Genomic DNA, 23,476 nt, shown 5'->3' on the forward strand with positions numbered 1-23,476 from the left:
TTTAGACAAGAACAGTAACACAGCTTCACAGAGTTAAACAAATGCAACATAAAAAGTAACACACCTGAAAATAATATTCTATAACAGACAAAAGCATAACAACCACCATGAAAGAACCATCATAGAAAAAAACATATGAACCCTGTGTGCTCATGTGTGTATACATGTATATATGCAGGTGTATGCATGTAGAGGCCAAAGGCCAGTGTCCTTTGTCTTCTTCAGTAACTCTCCACCTTTTTATTAAGACAAGGTCTTTCACTAAACCTAGAGCTCACCCATTAATCTAGGCCAGGTGGCCATCCAGTCCCTTCTGTCACTGCTCCCCCAGTCCTGGGATTACAGGTTTGTGTATCGCAGTTTTTCATGTGGGTTCTGAGGATTGACCTCAAGTCCTCAATTCTTTGCACAACAAGCATTTAATTAAGTGATTTCCTCAGCCCCAGACAAACGAGTCTTTTCAAGATTTCTGCTTAGAGGTGGCCACTTATATTCTAGGGACCCCAAAGCCTGAAGTCTAGTGCTGCAGTCACTGACGGAAAACCTACTGGTTGGTGCCATTTTTGGTGGTAGACAGAAAGCTGCTGCCTCCCTCTCCCCTTGTTATCCTTTTCCCCTTCTACAGCAACACCCGGGTGTCATTTTAATGTTTGAGGCCCCTCTTTAGTGGCGGATCCTGTGGTATGGAGGTACTGTACTATGTGATTCTTCATCCATGTAGCCCCACAGAGCAAACCCCCAGTTATATGTACAGCAAAGGAAGTTCACAGGCATGTACCTGTGTGCACTCAAACACGTGTGTGTCTGTGTGAGGCTGGAGCTTCACAGCAGCTACAGGCTCAGTGGGGAACTGAGTGAGGCAGAGTCCATACTTCACTGTCAGGGCACAGGCAATAGGAAGCCTCCAGTTTTAAAATGGGTCAATCAAGACCACTCAGAGAAATGGAGATTTCTCCTTAGGAGAAAAAGAAGAATATCAGGAAAGATTAACCACACTGTCACCAGCTGTTAAGGGCTGTGATGAAGGAACACAGAGGTGTCCACTCTCAGCCCCTAAGATCATCTGGCTCCAGGTCCTGTGGCATTGCCTTCAAGAGCCTATAATAATGAGTCACACCCCTTTCCTTCCCCCTCTCCCCTCCCACACCTTCCTTTTCTCCCATTCTCATTTCTTGAAGGTCGAGTCCTTTGCTAGCACCTAGCCTAGGGCTCACGTTGTAGAGAGTACAAATATTTCGCTTATGAACCAATACAAATATATGAAGTGAATGGGCAGGGGAAGGAGCGGCGATAAAGACAGCATCCATGAACATAAGTGTTGGAGAGTAGGAAGAAAGCCTTGCTAATGGCTTTTATTTTTATCGTTTTTACGATGAATAATTTTGAACATATTCAACAGTAGAGAAAATGGTATAATGAATCCCTTTATCCTAATCACAGAGCTTCAACAATGATCGGCATATGGCCGATCTTGCTTCATTTCTCTGCCCCCTCCCCATTGGATTATTTGAAACAAAGACCAGATGTCATATTATTTCATCTGAGAATACTGTTGTATGTTTCCTTAAAACAAAGAGAAGACATGGTTTAAAAATATATACAACACTATCACCACTGCAGAAAACAACAGAATTCTTCACCTCACCAAATGTGTGGCCACTAGTCACATTTCCTTTATTGTCAGGTAAACTTTCCCCACTCGGTATTTAGCGACAGGACCCAAACAAGGGCTCCATATTTTGTGGGCTATCTCTCCAGGGTCTCAGTCCGTCTGTTCTCCATTTCCTGTTTCCTCCTTGTGTTCTGTTTGAATTGAGAAAACAGGTGCTTTGTCCTGTGGAATTCACTCCATTCTGAATTTTAACCCTCTGTCCTCCCATGGCATAATTTAATTTGTTCTCCTCTTCCCCATCTCCCCTTTCCCCTGGTAATTAGGAATGGAGGTTTGATATGTTTTCAGTGTCTTGGCCAGGCGACTTCAGAGGTGGCATTGGATACTTCCATCGCCTGGACCAGGAGGCAGGTGGCACTTTCTTCTTTGTGCTGGAGGACCCACCATTTAGCATAGGTGTCATCAGCCAGATTTGTATATGGCCCACTTCTCCTTCTGCTGTGTGCCTAGGGTTTTAGCAACCAGATAATTGTTATGAGATCAGGTACTGGGACACTTCTAGAAAGCATCAAATAGTCAGAGTTTTGGTTTTGAGAGTCCACAGTGTTTGGCACTGGGAGATGAAACAGCCTCAGACACTCACTGGGTGGAAGAAGGGGCTGGATGGGATTACAAACCAGAATTCAGATGCAGGCCCTGGTGCTGATGTACCGACTCATCTAATCAAACATTGTAGTAAAGTTTGCATGATATTATAATCCTGCCACTTTTGCTTATTTTCTATGTATTTGTGTGTGTGAGTGTGCGCATGTGCATGTGTGCACACACATGATTGTTTATGTGTGTATGTGATTGTGTGTGCGAGGGGTGTACATGCCTGTGCAGAAGTCAGAGTTGTGGAACTCTCAGGTGTCTTCTATTGTCCCCTACCTTATATTTTGAGACAGGGTCTCTTCACTGAACCTGGAGCTCACTGATTTGGCTAGACTGGCTGGCCAGTGAACCCCCAGAATACCCCTGCCCCATCATCCCAGAGCTGGCCTGACAAGTGTGTGCTGCCATGCCTGTTTTTTCTGTGGGTTCTAGAGAGTTAACTCGGGCTTTCATACTCCCATGGTGAGTACTCTGCCAGGGGAGCCACTGCTTAGCCCTCTTTGTTTATTGATTGAAGCTCGTCCTCTGTGAGGAAGAATCATTAGAAATCCGGTTACCTTAAGGACACATGGGGAGTAAACTCTGCAAAGGAGAGGACAATGGATTCTTGAGTCTTTTACTTTGCTTCTCCATTCTCAGAATGAGCTGCATTCTGAGAGCTCTTCCACGGCTGAGCCCATCAGCTGGTTTTAAGTTTCATCTTAACACTGCGGCTTTAGCACATGGCTGATGTTTCAGTCTTCTCTACTGTGCTCTCTGGCAGGATGATTTCCACATTGCAGTTGTACTGTTTTTATACAATAAATCAGCAGCCTCTCTCTGTGGCCCTAAAATCGATGCTGCTACAGTTTGGGCTTCATTAGGTAATAAAAATGTGTTTTCCAAATGAAGGAAATTGATTATTTTCTTGCAGTTTTATCCAGTTTTAAAACCCTGTTAATGTGCATGCCACTATTACCCAACATTGACACTGAAAACATTTCACCATGCCGTGTTGTTTAGTGGGCGTGCTGTCTGCCATTTGCCTTAATGATGTTTAGTTTTACATTGGTGCCAAGTGGAGAAGATGGCTGTTTCCAAGAGCCCGGGCCTAACCTGATCATTCCTATGAAAATGCTCTCTCCTGATTTATCATCCACAGTTCACTTAACTAACTCACAAGCTGTTCTAGTACCCTCCCAGTTTCTCTTCTTGGTTATTGTGCCTACGCAGATTTATCAGGGACTTTTCCTCTCTGCCCTGGCCTAAGTTGTCTGCAGACTGTCTTCTCAGATGTCTGTCTCTCTGTGGCCACTGATGGTAGTGACCACCTGCCTCTCTCTGTGGCCACTGATGGTAGTGACCACCTGCCTCTCTCTGTGGCCATTGGTGGTAGTGACCACCTGCCTCTCTCTGTGGCCACTGATGGTAGTGACCACCTGCCTCTCTCTGTGGCCACTGATGGTAGTGACCACCTGCCTCTCTCTGTGGCCACTGATGGTAGTGACCACCTGCCTCTCTCAGGCCTCCCGGTTCCCTGTCTTTCCTGGGGTTGAGACATGACTTTCCTTCCCCATCTAGCTTGCTTTTATTTTTCTCTTTCCCTAGCTCATCCTGCCAACTCCCTGCCCTGTGTCCCCAGCACAGCTCAGCTCACTTCAGACTTCCCTAACTCAAACTAGCCTCACATTTCTGATTTCCGTTATTCCCCGCAGTGCTGGTGACTCCTGAATTCCAGCTCTGATGTTTTCATTTCTGTTTATTGCCAAGTACAAAATGTGTATAATTTTACACATCTGCGAATAAAAACCAAGAGAAGAAAATGTGTTTCAAGCTTCCACTTAAGAATATTCATGTTACTCATGTAGTCCTGGTTGCTAGTTGATCAATAACAATAATTTTGAATATGGGTTTAAAGGTTTCAAAAATGACATCTCCCCTCCATTTAAAAAGAAAACCATCTTCTGTGCTGTCTCTAATTTGTCCTAATGATTGCAGGCCATCTTTTTCATTACACTATAGTCATTCACTGTGGAAAATGACCTCTTGAGGCCCGAGGCAAGGCTCAATAGGTGAAGGCATTTGCTGCCAATCCTGACGAACTGGGTTTGATCCTGGAACTCACATGGTAGAGTAAGAGAACCGACTCCTGCAAGTTGTCCTCTGACTTCCACACTTGCTCTGTGGTAGGTGCACACCTCCTTCCCATCCCATAAAATAAATAACATGATGTCTTGGTCGACAGTGACCATATCCTATAAGATGCTAATGGAGCTGAGAAGTTCCTATTTCCTGGTGACATCCTAGTCATCCTGATACCTTAATGATGCATCACTCATGTTTGTGGTGATGCTGGTGTCCACAAACTCACCCTGCTGGCAAATGTGTGATAGTACAACACAGTTTGGGGTGGTGGCATACAGTAGTTGACAGTAGGAGGGTGGAGAGTTTGAGGTCAGCCTGGACTATGTGGTAAGACTCTGTCTCAAAATAACAAAGCAAAGCAAGTACTGTACTGGACAGCAACAGCTCACCATCCCTGCTAACAATAAATGACTTCATTACTGTTCATAAACTTACTATATTAAACTCTTAATCATTTTAGGGTGTGTCCCTGCCAGGTATAAACTTTTACTTTCTCATGTGGACAGTGTTCTTTGATGGCTTGAAGAGGGCACAGGAGTGACTTAATGAAAGTGTGCTCTAGGATGTTCACACAATGACAAAACCGGGTAAAGACACAGTTTGCAGAAAGCACCTGTTGTTAGGTGGCGGGTGGTCCTGTTCCCCGACATTCACTCTCCACCTGCTGCACCTCAGTTCGTCTTGGGTTGTGAGCCTGGGCTCTAAGCCTGAGCCCTCGCTCCAGCTGCCTCAGCTCACTACAAAGCTGAGCAATTTTCTCTTGTTTCAGTGAATATATTTCCTGACTAATCCTGGTTGTCAGAGGATGCCAACAGCAGAGCTGTTTACTCTCAACTATAAAAATAGGAAGACTTTTTTCTTTTAACTTAAAAGCTTAGCTTAAGCAGTTATTTATTTCCAGGGCTAGTGAGAGAAAAGTGTTTTTTTTTTTTTTTTTTTTTTTTTTTTTTTTTTTCTGTCTTTGCCTTTTGGGAAGACATCATCAATATGTCAGTCACACAGTAAAATTACTTAACCTTAATAAAGCATCTTTTCTGCAGTCTTTTTTATACAAGTATCATTTTTGTTCCATTAAAAAATTACAATATTTGCCTTATCCCCATCTTCACAGTTGAATGAATGTGTGTCAATCAATACTTCCACATTATGTGGCTCTACTGAAAAGTGACACATTCATTGGGATTGACTCTAAAAGGCCAATTGAGAAAAGCCACTTGGGGCAAATGAATTTAATACAATTTAATGTTGTGGATTTCATTTTCTTCCTGTCCTCTTAGGGTAGGCATATATTAGATGTGCTGGAATTTAGAAAGTGTTTTGTTTTTCTCAGAGTGTTTTGCCCAGTGTTAATGGAAGCACTGTTAATTAGATTGGCACATTTTGCTGAGTCAGAGTATAGTTGGCCTCAATAGTATACATCTGCTGTTTCATGGGGTAGTGGACCCATTTTTATTGGTCTTGGAAAGAGAGCAAATGTTCTCTTGAATTATGGGAACTGAGAAAAACAGTCTATGGAGTTCTGTATTTACAAATTTCTACCTCATACTTCCCCTCTCCAACTCCTCCTGAGTTCCTCCACTCCCTTTCAACTTTGTAACCTCTTAATTATTATTGTTATATACATGTATGTATATACACATACACACATAGAAATACAATCTGCTGAGTCCATTTAGTGTGGCATATATATATATATATATATATATATATATATATATATACACACACACACATACACACACACACACATGTGTATGTGTGTGTCATGTTCACACAATGACAAAACCGGGTAAAGACACAATTTGCAGAAAGCACCTGTTGTTAGGTGACGGGTGGTCCTGTTCCCCGACATTCACTCTCCACCTGCTGCACCTCAGTTCGTCTTGGGTTGTGAGCCTGGGCTCTAAGCCTGAGCCCTCGCTCCAGCTGCCTCAGCTCACTACAAAGCTGTGCAATTTTCTCTTGTCTAGGTATGACAGTTGGGGATTGGTTAGCCTACCAGGGCTGCTTCCCGGAGAAGCCTAATTCTTTGTCCCTCAGCAGCCATTAACTGCCTGTTAGCCCATCTTCCAGGGGTCAGTCAGGGCCTTGTGAGCTTTTTCTTGTCCACATTGTTCTTTTAGCTACTGTCTGTAACAGCTGGAGATGCCGTTCCTGTCACTCACTAAAGCACTTTGAGGGACAATCTGTGGTTTTCAGCCATAGCTTTAGGAGTTGAGTTGTAAGCTTCATTTGACTAACAAGCCAGTGACCTCTGTGTTCCAAAAGAAGGGCGATTCTACTGTCTTGGAGAGGAGCTAAGCTGTGTGGTGCATTGCTTTTATTTAGTGACTAGGCACACAATAATTAAGCCGTCTGTGCTGGAAATTGTAGAAATACTGCAGAGGGCCATCGCTGTACCTCAGCTTTCCACCCCTGTAGTGAAACTCCTTGGGTCATTGGCATAAAAAGAGGAGACTCAGTTCAGCTCACAGGGCTTAAAGTTCTTAGATTTCTTAGTCTTAGATTTCTGGTCTACCATCTGGGCCTCGGTGGGGCAAATATCTCGGTGGGAACTTGTGTAGTGTTGACCCTCTTAGATCACAAGCTGGGAAGCAAAGAGAAAGGAACAGGCTAGGGCCACAGTCTTCCTCAAGGCCTTCGCCCGAGTGACCTAATGGCCTCTTACTGAAGGCTCCACTACCTTTTTAATAGTGCTACCATGAATATCAAGTGAGTAGCAGATGAGCCTTTGGGGGAGGCACTCAGTGTTACACAATAGCAGCTTCTTTCTTCCTTCCTTCCTTCCTTCCTTCCTTCCTTTCTTCCTTTCTTTCTTTCTTTCTTTCTTTCTTTCTTTCCTTCTTTCCCCTTCTTCCTTCTTTCCTTCCTTCCCCCTTCCTTCTTTCCTTCCTTCCTTCCTTCCTTCCTTTCTTCCTTTCTCCCTCCCTCTCTCTCTTTATGTCTCTGTCTCTCTATCTCTCTGTCTCTCCTCCTCCTCCTGCTTCTCCTTCTCTTTTTTCCCTGATAAGGTTGGAGATATTTTCAAATCTTGGCCAGGGAGAATAGTAGAGGAAGGATTTAATACAAAAGATAATAATGAGACAGGAATCAGTTTTAATAGTGTAATTGTTTTCAGGCTGTGTTCCTATTCACGTGGTGTGTGTGTGTGTGTGTGTGTGTGTGTGTGTGTGTGTAGGCACTAAGGGTTGACAGTGTGCTGTCCTCCTCGATTTTCCTCTTCTTTATATGTTGAGACTAGGTTTCTCACTTGAACTCAGTGCTTGCCGATTTGACTCGCTAGCCAGCTTGCCCCGCAGAGTCTCTCCAACCCAGCAGCACAGATTTCTGATTACTTGGCACTTCCTGATGAGTAGATGATATCTCTCCATCATATTAAATTGTCTTGGTCTTGGGTGACTGTTGAAGTTAAAGTTTTAATCTTTGAGAGTGGCTTTCTGGAACTCTTCATATGTTGCTAGGCGACCATTGGGGTGTTATGGCTTTGCAGGTTAAATTCTTCTAGAGGCAGCAGCTGTTGATCCTTCAGGAATGAGCGCTTAGCATCTGTTGAGTCTATTCATTTAGGATTTTCAAGTCAGATCCTGTTGCTATTGAGAGGGCTTGTTTCCGATATGGAAACACATAGCAAACATCTTAACTGAGGTAATCGCCTGCACCATTAGATGCTACAAAAGTTCCTTAAGGGAGACCTCTGGTAGTTAGGACTGATATCAGAGGCTGGTAAGTGGGTATTGCTAAGTCACAGAGGGCCCTTTCAAGCCCCAACCAGAAGTCAACATCTGACTGCACTTTCTTGGGGGTAGGTCACAAGTCTATGACTTAAATTTAATTTGAGGCTCAACTGCCATACACAGTAAGATTAGGAGCATAGGATGTTTATGAAGGAGAGAAATGACATTAAGGAAAAGTCACCTCTGTATGATATATTAATAGCTTAGATTAAGAACCAAGACTCTGCCATGCTAAGTGCAAAGGGATAGAGTTATTAGTCAAAGAACTTAGGACGTCATGAAAGTGATGATCAAGAAATGACACTGTTTGAGGAGTGATGCTACATTTGGTGGGAAAAGAAATTGGAGAGGAGCAAGCCTTTAGCACTGTCCCCAGCAGCCGCCGCTGCCGCAGATAATGATCACAGCTCTTGTATCCTTTTGAAATATATCGTCTCATCATCTGCCAGCAGTGCTGATATTTATTCTCCAGTTCAGGAGGAATAGCCAGGAAATGAGGGTGAAACTTGGTAGTTGTTTCACACAGGGAAACATGTAATCTACCCCACTAATGCCAAATTCAAATGGTTGATGGCCTTTGGGAGCAGGACTCAGGCTACCTGAAACCTGTACCTGAGATGTTCTGAAGAAACACAACTCACCCCATTACCTAACACTTAATTCACTTGGACAACGGATAATACAAATAACACAGACTCGCCCTGGAATTGCAAGCAATGTGATCATATTGATCTCTATCTCATGTGTGCTCTTGTATTTGAACTCCTGCCATCTGGGGAAGAGTCTTCCCTTCCATGCCTATTCATATCAGGACCTTGGGATTTACACTTGCCCTTAGTATCATGGAGCTCATTGGATGTCTCTAAAATGTTTGAGTTCCTTAGAGAGATTCTCTTTATCAATGGGCATTGTGATAATAAGAATGATACAGGCATAAATCCAGAAGAATACATAGAAGCTGTATTTTGATGAATCATTTCTGACAAGAATCACAGTGGCTGCAACTCAGGGTACTTCAGAGCTTAGAGGCAGGAATGGTACCCATTCTTAAGTGCCCAGAAACACCCTGATTGGATAGAAACCGACTTTTGATTAGTTCGGAATAGTGTTGCACATTGTGGTTATCTGTTGTCAGAAAACACACAACTTTGAAAGTAGACTGTCTTAGAGCGACCAGAATGTCCTTTGCCCTTGAGTCTGTGATTCAGCATGCTTTCCTGAGGCAGTGGGAGGAGGTTTATGCAGGTCTTTCCCGGGACCAGATATTCAAATGAGGCAGTTGGCTCAGGGGCGTAAGTCAGTGCTGCATGGTGTTGTTTTCTTGAGTGGTCTTGCTGCTCGATTTTGTTGGGGCTTCCGTGGCTTCTGACCTTCCAGAGTCTGACCAGGGCCTCTTCCATGGGGCTTCAAGGCTTCAAGAGAGCAAGAACAGAAGCGCAGAGCACCTTGAAGTCGGGCTTCTGAACGCCACAGGGCTGCATCACTTTCAGGCTGCTGGTAGGAGGAAGCCCCATGCCTGTTGATTAAAGGGTGAGGAAACAGGTTCTTCCACCCATTGATAGCTTAAAAAGAAAATCATACTGTATAGAGTGTTTGTAAAGCACCTGGAGAATTGCTGTGTAAGAATATTCAGGTTAAGGGTCAGGGTAAATAACAATTAGGTAAAATGATTTATCTACTATGAATTCTTTCACAAGGTGGCATAGAAGAATTATGCCATGGAAATCCAGGAAAGTAGCTCCAAGTAGGAGAGATTCTGAGCAGTCTAAAGCTGTGTGTGTGTGTGTGAGAGAGAGAGGGGGGGGGGCTATGCTATGTGTGTGTGTGTGTGTATGTAGGGAGGATAGAAGCCTGAGGTCAATTCAGGTAGTGTATTTGAGTCAGTGTCTCACTGAGTCTGAATCTGGAGTCCAGCTGTTCAGCTTGGATGAGTTTGCCAGCAAGGCCCCAGGTTCCTCCCGCTCTACTCCTCTAGCCTGAGGTCATAGGCACTGTTACTGCATTTGACTCTTTATGTAGATGCTGAGGACCTGACTCCAGTCCTCGTCCAGTGTGCTGCCTCCCAGCCCATGGACAATCCAAGTTCTAAAAACTATATCATGCTTTATTTACTTTTTATTTTTTATTATTTATTTATTTTTATTTTTGAGATAGGGTTTCTCTGTATAGCTTTGCACCTTTCCTGGAACTCGCTTTGGAGACCAGGCTGGCCTTGAACTCACAAAGATCCGCCTGCCTCTGCCTCCTGAGTGCTGGGATTAAAGGCGAGCGCCACCACCTCCTGGTTTATATCATGTTTTAAAAAGAAAACCATAGAGAATTCTTATTCAATTGCTTTTTAATCTAACTGCATATAATAACTATTTGAAGTACAATATAAGATTTGAAAAAGTATTTAAGAAAGATAGCCAAGTGAAATGTTAAAAGCTTCTTATTATTGGGCATCAAATAGTTTGTTATTAAAGAAGAAAAATAAAAGAAAGTATAGAACACTTAGCAAATGTGAATTTTAAAGATAGTTTATAAATGAGGGGGGAAAATCAATTTATTACATACCTTTATGTCACGGGAAGCATGGTTGGTGTCACCAATGTTCTCTGCAAATTCAGCTTTCATTATGACTTTCCACATGCACCAATAGTTGTGAAAACACTTCCTGGAAACTTTAGTTGGCACAGAGTCTGGGGGCCAGCAATCGAAAGCAGCTGTCCAGCTGTCCAGCCTGCCCCCACCCATGTCGGCCTCTCCTCATCCCAGCCTGTCTTGGAGTTAGAGCCCCAAATTCAGGTGCCCAAGCCCTGAGAAAGCTGAGGAGCTGGGCACAGATAACAGCTTTCTCTCTGGCCAGGCTGGCGTTAAAGATGGAGCCTGATGGTGCCGTTGGGGAATATGAATACAATGGATACAAGACTGGATGATGGAGGACTTCTAGAATTGAAAATCACCCTTCTCAAGTGTGTGTGTGTGTGTGTGTGTGTGTGTGTGTGTGTGTGTGCACTCTGCAGAAGATCCAGGTGTCGCAACAGCTTGGCTGCATTCACACTGTCTCCAAGGCTTTGGAGAAGGAAGGCTCTCTCCTATCACGTGGCTGTATCCCACAGCTTGAACCCGTGTCCCTGTGGTCCCATGAGTGGAGACCATTTCCCACGACTCCCCGCTGTGGCTGACAGCAGATCAGCAGCCCAGTCATGTGACAAGTGCGATGGTGTCACTGTGGCCAAAAAGGAGGCAGCCTACAAGAACAGCTGGAATCGTGCATTGCACCCCAGCATGGCAGCTGGAGGCAGATGAGAATGGGGAGCGTACAGAAGGAGATTTAAATGCAGCACAGGAAGACCTGCAGGAGAGGAGACACGTGACTCTCCCCTCAGACAGACGTGATGATTGTTCTGGAGAGAACTGACGGTCAAGTAAAGGGGTTTGAAGCACTGAGCTGAAACATAAAGGGGTGGGATTCATGAGAGAATGTCAGCCTAGGGGCTAGAACATGTGTAACAGGAGAGACGCAGGAAGTGAGCAGATGAATACAAGACACACGTTCTCAGAGGTGACTCAAGGCACCTCTGCATATTTTAGAGCTCTTGAGTGCCCAAAGAGAAGACTCTTAGCAGCTTCTTGTAACAGAGCAGATGACCTTCTGTGAGGAAGTGTTGGCTAGCTGCAGGTGTCTCCCCATTGGCACCAGAGACTGGCTGGAGGAGTAACAGTAGAGCTGGAGAGAAAGCAGCAGCGAATGGACCGCACCCAGGCAGCCAGCCACTCCCCCTCTGGGGTTAAAGCTTCTTGCTTAAGAATTAAGGATCTCATTACTTGTTTTATGCCAAAAATGCTCAAGAGGAGAGCACAAAGAAATGGTCTGCTCCCTAAAACCATAGCCCTCACAGTGAGGGAAGATAACGCAGGGGAAATTCCAGGTCCCACTGGAATTTGAACTCAGATTGGCGGATTCAGAGTCCAGAGTGCTGGCCATTACACCAGGGACCATATCTAGGCCCATTTGTTTTTAATTTATTTCTTTTGAAATTTTATACATGTGTCACTTTCATCCTTCCCTCTCCTTTCAACGTCTTTCATGCCCTTGCCTCCCAAACTCATGATCTTGTCTTTTAAAAACTATTATTGCATGTATACATACATATGTATATATACAAATAAGTAAATACAAGTAACAATTTTTTTTTTTTTTTTTGGTTTTTTCAAGACAGGTTTCTCTGTGTAGCTTTGGTACCTGTCCTGGAATTCACTCTATAGGCAAGGCTGGTCTCGAACTCACAGAGATCTGCCTGCCTCTGCCTCCCGAGTGCTGGGATTAAAGGCGTGCGCCACCACTGCCTGGCTACACAAGTAACACTTTTTATTTATTTATTTTTTATTATGTGATTGTTTGCCTGAGTTAAAATGCAAATCCCAAGATGGGCCTGGTAGTGCTGGCTGTAATAACAGCTACTTGAGCTGGGACAGAAAGACTGTGAATGTAATACTTGTCTGGTTACAAGGTGAGTTAAAAGCCAGTTTGAGTAACTTAGTGAAATCCTGTGTCAAAATTAAACATTTTAAAAGGTGGGGACAGGGCAGTGGCTTAGTAGTAGAGCATTTGTGCAGCATGTACAGGCCTTGAGTGCAACACACACACACAAACTCACACACTCACACAGGCTCATAAGTATACACACATTCACACACACAGGTACACACACAGGTACACACACAGGTACACACTCTAAACCACACAACGCACACTCATTCACACTCATATACACTTAAACACACTCATATACATACACATATACACTCACATAGGCACACACACATGCACATACACACACAATGTGTACTGATTTAGGAAATAAAATAATCAAAGTTGAAAGCGTCAGGCTAGATAGTGATCCTAGGTAACTGCAGTCAGTGGAATGAGCAATGTCAGTATTAGACAAGGTGGTGCTTGAGGTAATTCATCAGCGGGTTAAGAAATGATATTCTTAAGGCTAAAGAAGAGTTTATGAAGGTGAGCAAAACTTTTACATAATGTACCATGAAATCTGTAAAGCAAAACTCTTTGAAATACAAATGTAATTCTGCCAGTCACTTTAATAAACCCTGTTCACTTGTCTCCTCCACAATCACATATTACCCACCTTGAAGATAGTAATCAATAGATAGAAAGTTGTGTTTAATAGCTCTGCTGGATCCGATGTCTTTCGAATACAGGACATTAGTTTCTAGAAGTGTTAGGGAAGTTGAGCACACGCTGGGCTACAAAGAACAATACATTCAGAGGGAAAGAGATCTTCTGAGTTCTCTGATCATAATTCATTAGTAGAAATCAATAAAAGAATGTGATACAATGCTTTTTCAAATAATTTATGAACTTATAAATGAAATGATTGAAATAACCTTTGTATCAAAGGATAAGTCAAAAGTCAAATGAGCTGGGCATGGTGGTGCACACCTTTAATTCCAGTACTGGGGAGAGCGTGCTGGGTGGACTGTGTGAGCTGGATGTTAGCCTGGTCCTCGTAGAGAGTTCCAGGCCAGCCAAGGGCTACATAGTGAGACCCTGACTACAAACAACAATAGGAAGGTCAAATGTAAAGCTGTCTAAAAGTCCACAGGAACTTCTAGAGTAAAAGCTATAGGCAGTGGGAAGTCACCACCTTGACACACCATCCTCATTTAAATAAAGATAGAGCATGTTTATTAATCATGAAATGAGGAAGAAGAAGAATAAAACCCACTAAGGTAAATCAGAGGAAACAATCAAGGAAAAGACTGGAATGAAGGAAACAAACTCAATAAGGTAAATACATTATCTAGCTGGTTCTCTGATAAGCACAATAAAGCTGGTATAATAATGTGTGTGACTGGAAATGTAACAAAGAATAAACAAGTGTAAATGAGAAAAGGGACATATTTGAGGTACAGGGATAATCCAGAGAAGACAAAGGAGGAAATTTGTTCAACTCTTTGACAAGGAATCTGAGAACCCAGATGAAGTAGACTTCCCTTTGTCAGATGTAAGAGGGATTCAAGAAGAGGTGAAACATTTGAATTGGATAGGAACCATAAGACAAGCGGTGGTGGCACACGCCTTTAATCCCAGCTCTCAGGAGGCAGAGGCAGGCAGATCTCTGTGAGTTCAAGGCCAGCCTGGTCTATAGAGCAAGTTCCAGGACAAGCTCCAAAGCTACACAGAGAAACCCTGTCTCAAATTTTTTTTTTTTTTTTAAAAAAAAAGACAGGTAGGAAGGCTGTGAAGGAGCCAGCTTTGAAAACAGCAATGGCCAGCTATGCAGCTGAGTTTTATGTAACCTTTAAAGAACACATTTTACTGTTGTTCACACTAGTTCAGAAGCCTCAAAGCTCCTGGTTCATTTACACATTTAATACCCAAAGGGTTAATGTCCACACAGGACATAAAAAACCTGAGAGCAGTTTTGAATATAGATGAAAAGGCCTATCTATATGCTTTGGCTCATAACCAGAGAATCCATTGATTGGTGTGGCCACAGCACACTTCTTGCCACTGATGCCCATTATGCAGTCACATAGAATAAGAAGTCATTTGAAAATTTGCAGAACTCATAAATAAGAAGGAAGACATCATATACTCTTGATTTTAAAACTGCCCAAGCTTAATTTAGCTCTTCACTGCCCCTTTCCTTAAGGGCTGTGTGAGCCATAGCAAATTCTGAATTGTAACACGGTTGCTGTCTCCTCATAAATGCTGTGACAGCCTCCTGCTATTATTGCTCGGAGGGATGTGCTCAGAAATTCAAATCCATTTCCATACTTTCCAAGCACAGCATAATTCAAGACAGATCGACTACCCCGAATATCACACATATTAAAGCTGATGAGATGAGCTGGAGGTCGCCCACACTGCTGCTCTCTTGCACTGATACTCACTATAGATGACACGCTGTACGCATGAATAGACCTCTGCCCCTTGCCCAAAGCTCGTGCTAGTAATGTCACTGTCACTAGTATCGGGCCTGCAGGTTGCACTGTGCCCTCTGCCTACCACAGACAGAGTTTCCATGACACACAGTAGGTGAGATGGCAAATAGTATTTCCTGATAGTCACCTAGGAATGACTTTCCTACGTTTATGGGGTGTGGGTGTAATTGTATGTGTTCCCCATGTTTGCTTTGCTTTCTTAGGAGTTGGATGTGTTTATATGGCTATGTCAGGGGCTTTGTGTTTCATTTTATTTTGTGTAGATGTATATGCACAAGATTGGCATTGAAACAGAAATTTGAATCAAACAGTCAAACACTGAGGGCATTTGCAAAGCAGATGAAGAAGTGAAAACCATCTGCTTCACTTACAAACATTCTTATCTACAGCAAAATGCTTCTTGAGAATGTCCTTAGTACTTCTCTTTAATATTCTCTTCTGGGGTAAGCTGGGCATGAGAGGGCAGAGCCCTCAATCCCAAGATTTGTATGCCTGAGTCACGGGGTTACTGAGTTCAATGTCAGCATGGGCTATGTGGTGAGTTTGGGGCCAGCCTGGGCTATAGAGTAAGACTGTCTCAAGCAAGCAAGCAAGCAAGCAAGCAAGCAAGCAAGCAAGCAAGTTAGAAATAGCAACAAGATTCTCAGTGTGTTTGTGAGCCCCGCAGAAGGCACTTAGCTGTTTTCTGTAGTGGTACTGTGAATAAGCCCAATGTTTCAAAGAGGCCAAAATGTGGTATTTATTTCAAAGGAATCATCTGTCCTAGCTACAGTAGATACCGTTGTAAAGCACGTGGCACTGAAGTGTATGTCTGTGCACTTCACACACATAAGGACTCAATTCTTTCTTACGATGTTTGTGGATTGTAGCATGGGCATGACACCTTCCTGTCCCAGGACTGGAAAGGTGACCTAGCAAGGGACTTAATCTGTAAGGTCTGCTGCTCCTGATCCTTGGAGCTCAGAAAATGCCACGAAGCAGCTCTCAGAACAGCTTTTCAGTGAACTGTTTGCTCTATTACAACCTCTGTTTTTTTTTTTTTTTTCTTTGCAGATCTTCAGGTGGCCTTTTAAAATATGCATCAGAGAGAGGGAGTGCCAAGCAGGAACTGAAAATGTTTGAAAAACTTCTGAGTTCTCTCCCTACTTTTCCAGCCCTTCTAGCCCCCTCGCCTGACTCGGATGATGTGATGATGTTCAGGGGGATTCCTTAATCCAAGTCCCTCTGCAGCCAGGCACATCTACAAGAGACTGCATCCATAATTCAAGATGGCCAGCCAGCCACCGGAAGAGGCTGTGGAGTCTCAGGTCTCGGATGAGCTGGAGTGCAAGATCTGTTACAATCGGTACAACCTGAAACAGAGGAAGCCCAAGGTTCTGGAGTGTTGTCACAGGGTTTGTGCCAAATGCCTCTACAAGATCATAGACTTTGGGGACTCCCCACAAGGTGTCATAGTCTGTCCGTTCTGCAGGTTCGAGACGTGCCTGCCAGATGATGAAGTTAGTAGCCTGCCCGATGACAATAACATCCTTGTAAACTTGACTTGTGGAAGCAAAGGCAAGAAATGCCTGCCCGAGAACCCCACGGAGCTGCTGCTCACACCTAAGAGGCTGGCTTCCCTTGTCAGCCCTTCCCACACGTCCTCCAACTGCCTGGTGATCACCATCATGGAGGTGCAGAGGGAGAGCTCCCCTTCTCTCAGTTCTACTCCCGTGGTCGAATTCTACAGGCCGGCCAGCTTCGACTCTGTCACCACAGTGTCACACAACTGGACGGTGTGGAACTGCACCTCGCTGCTCTTTCAGACTTCCATCCGGGTGTTAGTGTGGCTACTAGGCTTGCTGTACTTCAGTTCCTTGCCCTTAGGGATCTATTTACTGGTGTCTAAGAAAGTCACCCTTGGGGTGGTCTTTGTTAGCCTCGTCCCCTCTAGCCTGGTCATCCTTATGGTGTATGGTTTTTGCCAATGTGTTTGTCATGAATTTCTGGACTGTATGGCACTTCCTTCTTAATCAATATGCAAAACCGGAAATTTGGCACATATGGCTACATTCAAATGATGTACGTATGATTTGCTTTTTGTATTCTCCATGATTAGTGTCTACAGCCTCAACAAAGCCCTTGGCCATGCGTCTGTGGCCCATTTCCTGTCCAGATGTTGGCTTGATGGGTTTTCTTGGATCAGAAAATTAAAAACGAAAAGTTCATTTCTACAGAAGGGTTAGCCAAGAGGCAAAGCTGTGTGTGCATAGCTTTTATGGAGCTCTGATAGTTGTGAGATGTCCGAGAGCAAGGGTGTGGGCTCAGTGAGTGCTTTCAGTCAGGTACCAGGCAAGGTGTGTTCTATCATGGCGGGGTCTCTGTGAAAAGGTCCGGATGACTGGAGTTCTCCTTTAATTTAGGGGTATCCCATGATGGTGGGTAGATGTCAGAAGCAGGTTGCTCCGAATCACATGGGTGTGTGCCCCATTCTCTTAGTGCTGGAGCTCTAATCGTCTTCAGGTGCTTTCTCTCTTAAGGTAATGTTTCCCTGAGGTCTGCTACCCTCCCTCAGATCCATTTCTCTACTCTGCAGTTCCCCTGCCCCAGGGTCCTGCAACCTCATCTCCTTGGGTGCTTCCTGCAGAATTCCTGTTTGGGCATGTTGCTAGAGAAGATGGACAGATCTGAGAAGTTTGCATGGAAGTAGATCTCATGGCCATTTGTGGTCAACATAGGCCTTTTCCTCCATGTGTGTTTTTCTCCCAGGCTCCCTGGAGAAGGTATGAGCAGTTTTTGCATGGAGACATTCACTGGAGTAATTCCTTATAGCATTTTAATTTTGCTTGATTTCTAACCACATTCTTCAATCAGCCCCATCCCTTACCCTGAAGGAAGTTCCATTTAAATTAGTTGTTATCAGTTTCTGAAGGTTCCATTTTGTTCCCCTTGTTTCAGAAATTCGCTTAGGGCTGACTTCATTGACTCCTGCAACACTCTGGGGGAAGCTGTGATGGTGAAAACCCGGTGACAGGCTGCCAGCGGCTCCTGTTCTAGGCACTGAGAACCTAAGTGTTCTCTTGAATGGTACCAGGTTGCAGTGGTTCAGGTTTATGTCCTATGGAAGTCCAGGCAGAGGAAAGGGTGAAGCCATGCCAAGCTGATGCCCTGTTCGGAGAGACAGGTCGAGGGGATGAAGTGGAGGTGGCTGAGGGCAGCTCACTTCCGGCTACCTGCTGTTCAGTGAGCTTGGGGATAATAGATTCAAGTCCTTACATTTATAGTCAGTAAAAGCATAGGCTATGTGGCTTGAGTATCAACCCCCTTTGATGAAACAGAGTGCTGGGGGGGCACTGAATGTATATATTTATGGGAATAAGTTGTCTAGCAGGTTTTAGATGGGAAATAGAATGCTCACAGAAACTAGGCAAAAAGAGGGAAGAAAGCTTCTTAGTCTCTGAGACTCATTACTGATAACTTAACAGTAAAATATCCATAATGCTTAGCGAAGGGCTTTACCAAGACTTTGTTAACTTGTTTGTTGTGAAATATTTGTTGTGTGAAGTAGTTACAGGGGGGCAACTCCAAACTCAATATTAAGGAAAAATGGATACTTATCTAGAATAGGAGTTTTATTTAGTTGCATAACTACTGACTTTAAGAACATGTATACCCAAGGTATATATAAGGAGAAAGTATGTGTGGGATGTGGTCCAATGAAATTTAAACCCCAACTTAGAGCTAAATACATTTATGATTCCAGAAACCCTAGTTTTAGGTAGTACTGTGGATGCAGTTTCCAGAATTCCATTTGTACTTTGAGTAAATACAATATTTAAGAGGTTTTGTGGTTTGGATCGGTGTATTTATAAGGTTTCTTTTTGAAAGACGCTCATTTTGTGTGAGCAGAGGCATGGAGTCGGTGAGTTACCGCAGGAAGAGGTTTCCAGAAGGCTCTGGACCAGCTCTGTGTTTTGCTGCTTTGTGTGATGTCTGCAGTGCTGTGGCAATATTTTCCTTAACACCAATGTGTCGATTTGGTTTTTAAAGAGTTTTCAATGTATGACAATAACAACACAAAACAACACAGGTCTCCATGCTGCTGAGTAGAAAGGGCAATCCTACACTGTTGTATTCTCTATGATAATGTTTTCTTGTCCATTAAATTTTATTATTTCTAAACGAGGTTTGGTTTCTCTGATTTGTGGTTGAGATGCCATTCTCACTTCAGATAACCACAAATGTGAACTTTCATTAAGCCGATGCCTTTATCATAGACATGAAGATTTTAGAATCTCCCTGCAAGGCTAATGTCATCCATCACACTTCTACAAAGGCCCTCATATTTTATTTCAAGTGGAGAAGAAACATTGGGGAAGATGAAATAAGAATATTATTTTCATAAATGAAATGTTTTATTTTGTTTGATTTGGTTTACTTTTTCCTATCCGCTCAACAAGATAGAATCCAATGAAATAAAGGAATTCCTTACCTTGCACAGTCTGGTCAAACTAGAAAAAATACTATGTCAACTAACCATGACCATTGTTGAGTCATTTGAAGGTATGCAGCAATTCTGTGTTCATAATAATCAGTGAGCTAGCACCGCATGTCAGTCAAGAACAGTGGTTTAATTCACTTTGGGAATCTTTACAGAAGAATAAGCAAAGAAGCAGGTAGAGGAAGACAGTTCCCCGGGGTCCTTGTGAGTATCCTGTGAACTCAGGCTTAGCTGCTGAGGACAGGAAGCAATGGACACTTGCAGGGTTTTGAGCATTGTGGAAACCAGGATGAAATTTCTCAGTGTGTCAGCCTGACAGATGCAAAGCCAGAGGAATCCTGATGTTGTTAGACACACAGCTGGAGACAAGAGGGGAGCTCAGAGGAGGGGGCCACAAGGCAGCCTGGGAAAGTGCAATGGGGGGGCATGTCCTTCTTTTATACTCTTCTTGCTGACACAGTCTCAAAGCTTGCCTTAATTTGTTGAAATACTTCAGCCAGACTACAGATTATTTTAGAATTTTCCTCAAAACCGGCAGTGACAGCCTTGGTTTCAGGTAAAATCCCTGAGTTTAACTATTTGTTCTCACAACTTGTGTTTTATATGATTTCCAGATCTTTGCCCTCTTCTTTATTTTAATACCCATCATGAATATTTATTCCTATAGGCTTACTATTGTGTTTTTCCTTGTAAAGTTTACTTTTGTCTAAAACATGCTTCCTTTTTAAAAATTTTTGGGGATCTGTGGTTGGTATGTAAAATGAATAAAAAAATTATTAGTGATTTTAGTGTATGAGTGTTTGGCTTACAAGTATGTCTGGGCACTATGTGCATGTCTGGTGCCTGAGGCCTGAAGAGGGTGTCTGATTCCCTGGGACTGGAGTTATACATGGTTGTTGCAGCACCTAAAAGAAGCTGATTTTCAATGTGATAACTAAAGTTGAAATCTGAGTAAATTCTAAATGAGTCTCAGACACAATAAGGAGTGACCCCAGTTTCTCATATTATTTAAATCCACAGTAAAATCCAAACCTAAGTAAACTCAGTGTGGATATGTATGGTCAGAAATTAAACTACAGCATCAATACTGTAATATAAGTTGGTTTAATTCAGTTGGTTTAATTCATATGTGATAAATTGCTCTTCAAAGTGGTTGGGCCTTGATTTAATTAAAATATTCAAGTAAGCAAAACAATTACTTTTTAATTAATCAGATGTTTATTGACTCTACCATTTATATTGGGATGGTTAGAGTTTCAGGAGAAAGAATGTCCTGGACAAGAAGGCTGCCTGTGACTTCGTTTTTCCCACCAGGTATAAAGAATGTTGTGTTGTACATTTCTACCCACACCCCTCCAGGAAGAGATCTGGCCCGGAGACCTGGCTCTTCAAAGCAGCTGAGGGTGAGGCACTGGAGAGATGCTGGGGTGCTGGAGAGATGCTGGGGCGCTGGAGAGATGCTGGGGCGCTGGAGAGATGCTGGGGTGCTGGAGAGATGCTGGGGCAGAGCAAGAAGAGCACCAGAGCTGATCTCCGAGGCTGGATCTCTGAATGCTTAGGGGAAGGTGCCAGAGGGAAGGTTCTGGAACACTGAGGGGAGCCTGAGAACATGTGGTCATTAGACCCAAGAGGGAGAAGGTGGAATTAGAATTGTCAGGTCACAGGAAGAGAGCAATTATTGCGGGTCCATTTAGCACTCGGCGATAGCATCCAGACCACCTGTGTTTGTTTTCTTTGTTGGGTGAATGTATGATATATAATTCTCAACACTTCCACTAATTCATTCCAATACAATCACACTGTGGTTGAACCAATCAAAAATGACCTTATTGTCATTAGATATGGACCAAGGTAAGGTAATTCTGACAGCGGGCTTCATATTAATTCCATCTGGGGAGTTTGAAATATGGCAAACGTTTTATTGTTCATCTCCAGATTAAAAAGCTTGTCTTCTCACAGCATTTTAAATGAATTTTAATTATTTTGGCAACACTTTAGCCTGAGATGTTGTTTTGAATGCTAAGGAACACTATTAGTCAATAAATGAACATCTATTTTTGGTATGTGTTAAACTCAAACTTCCTGCACTCTTCCTTTTAATCCACCCCCATTTTCCGAGTCCTTTTACTGTCATTTATGGAAGAACTTCACACACCCAGTGTCATCCTCCTGCACACACATGCACACACACAGCATACATGTGTATCTATACACATGATGAATATGTGCACACACACACACACACTCATACACACACACACACACTTTGTAGGTTGTAGGCAACAGCTGTGAAAGAGAACCATGTTAGTCTCCCGAAAACTTTTAATTATCCAGGTAAGTAATACTGAAAAATCATTTTTTTTAACCATTAACTACCGTTCTCACTGCTCATGGAATAATGGACTCAGCTGCTTACCTCAGAGACAATCCCTACCTATTTTACTGTGTTCAACATTATTGAGCACCGAAAAGGTCCTAGCCAAATAACTGATGTGTTGACACTGCTCCTGACTGATGTGCTTTTCCTCAGTATTCCAGCTAGAATTAACCATATAGCTAATGATTCAAGTTATGGTCATAACTTTTTTGTGGGATAGATCTTCAAATTATACAATGATTTTCAGCCTCCTGTGAGTTGACAGGCTGAAAGCCACCAGTTAAAATGGACAAATAACTTGATTTTGTGGCCTTTCTGCTGCCGGAGGAGGGTGGGGTGCAGTGGTCCCTGGACACCAAAGAACGCTAAATTTTGGCTTGGGAATGAGGAGGAAAACGGCACTAGTTGCCTCCCTGGCCCCTACCCACAGCTTCATATTCCAGATGAGAACCTCACCAGATTTTTTTGATATAGAACTTAAAGACCCATTATTTTGACTCATAGTCGCTATTACTGTACATAATATACACATTTCCCCTGACTTTTTTGACACGATATCCATGCCTTTTATGGCTCATTGAGAAAATATAAAGACAGTTATGGTTTATGGTTTTGAAAAGCAAGATCTTATGACAATTGTCTCAAATATGTGTTGTGGAAGGTGTCCAAGTGGCTGGTTCCTGAAGGAAAGGCGTCCTGTCCGTGTGAGTGGACAGAGAAGAAAGACCAGTGTCGTCTTCTCAGACTTACTGAGTGAGCATCTGGACTGTGCAGTGTCTGAAAGACAGACCCTTGGGTGAATCTGTTCAGTGTTTTTCAAACTTAGCTATCTCAGAATCCTTTCCTAAGACCTCTGCTAGTACTTAGTGGGGCTAGTGTGATGGAAGACATTTTGTGAAACCCACCTTAGAGAACGGGTAGACAAACAAACAAACAAACAAACAAACAAAAAACCCAGCTACAATATGGAGTCTGACTGTGGATTTACATCAGTAACCTAGAGCATGAATTTAACAGACAGCCAAAATCAAGGTGATGGTTCTGCGGTGGGTCCAAGTATAATGGCAACATGTGAAGTGTAAAGGAAGGAGGAACAGGCTGCTGAGAGCAGGTACAGCACCGGGTGACTGGGATTTCTGCTCGTTTTTTACTTCATTGGCAGACCCTGTCCAGATTTTACAGCTTTGTCCCTAACAATCACACCAGCATCAGCCTTCTGAGTCACTCTGCACAGCAAAATTCCTAAATATATGCCGAAGGAAGTCTCAGCAGAGTAATTACATGCTAGTTATTTGCTTTGCCTCTGAAACTCCCACTGTGGATTTTCAGAGTGGAACCCAGTATCCCAGCTTCTGGAAGGCCTGCGCCAGATGTTAAATTTTGATCATAATGTTAGTGCTAGAAATACTTATCAGTTCCAGTGTTTAACAAATGAGAAACCCAGCCATGGAAATGATCAAAGGAGTCACAGGACAAGGGCTAGAAACAGGTTCTGTGGAGTGGGGGACACCGAGGTCCAATCCTCTTTGAGTCTGCTT

General features: G+C 43.2%; 1 protein-coding gene across 1 annotated transcript in view; it reads left to right on the forward strand.

The window, feature by feature from the left end:
- Nucleotides 1-19,245, forward strand: part of Rnf182 (ring finger protein 182) — a 52,923-nt gene extending 33,678 nt beyond the window's left edge. Inside the window, exon 2 of the mRNA XM_036188738.1 lies at nt 16,135-19,245. Coding sequence (XP_036044631.1) covers nt 16,350-17,093 — 744 coding nt within the window. The 5' untranslated portion in view covers nt 16,135-16,349 and the 3' untranslated portion in view covers nt 17,094-19,245. The remainder of the gene's footprint in view (nt 1-16,134) is intronic.
- Nucleotides 19,246-23,476: the final 4,231 nt, after the last annotated feature.

This window comes from Onychomys torridus, chromosome 5, assembly GCF_903995425.1.
Source record: "Onychomys torridus chromosome 5, mOncTor1.1, whole genome shotgun sequence".
Classification (NCBI taxonomy): Eukaryota; Metazoa; Chordata; class Mammalia; order Rodentia; family Cricetidae; genus Onychomys; species Onychomys torridus.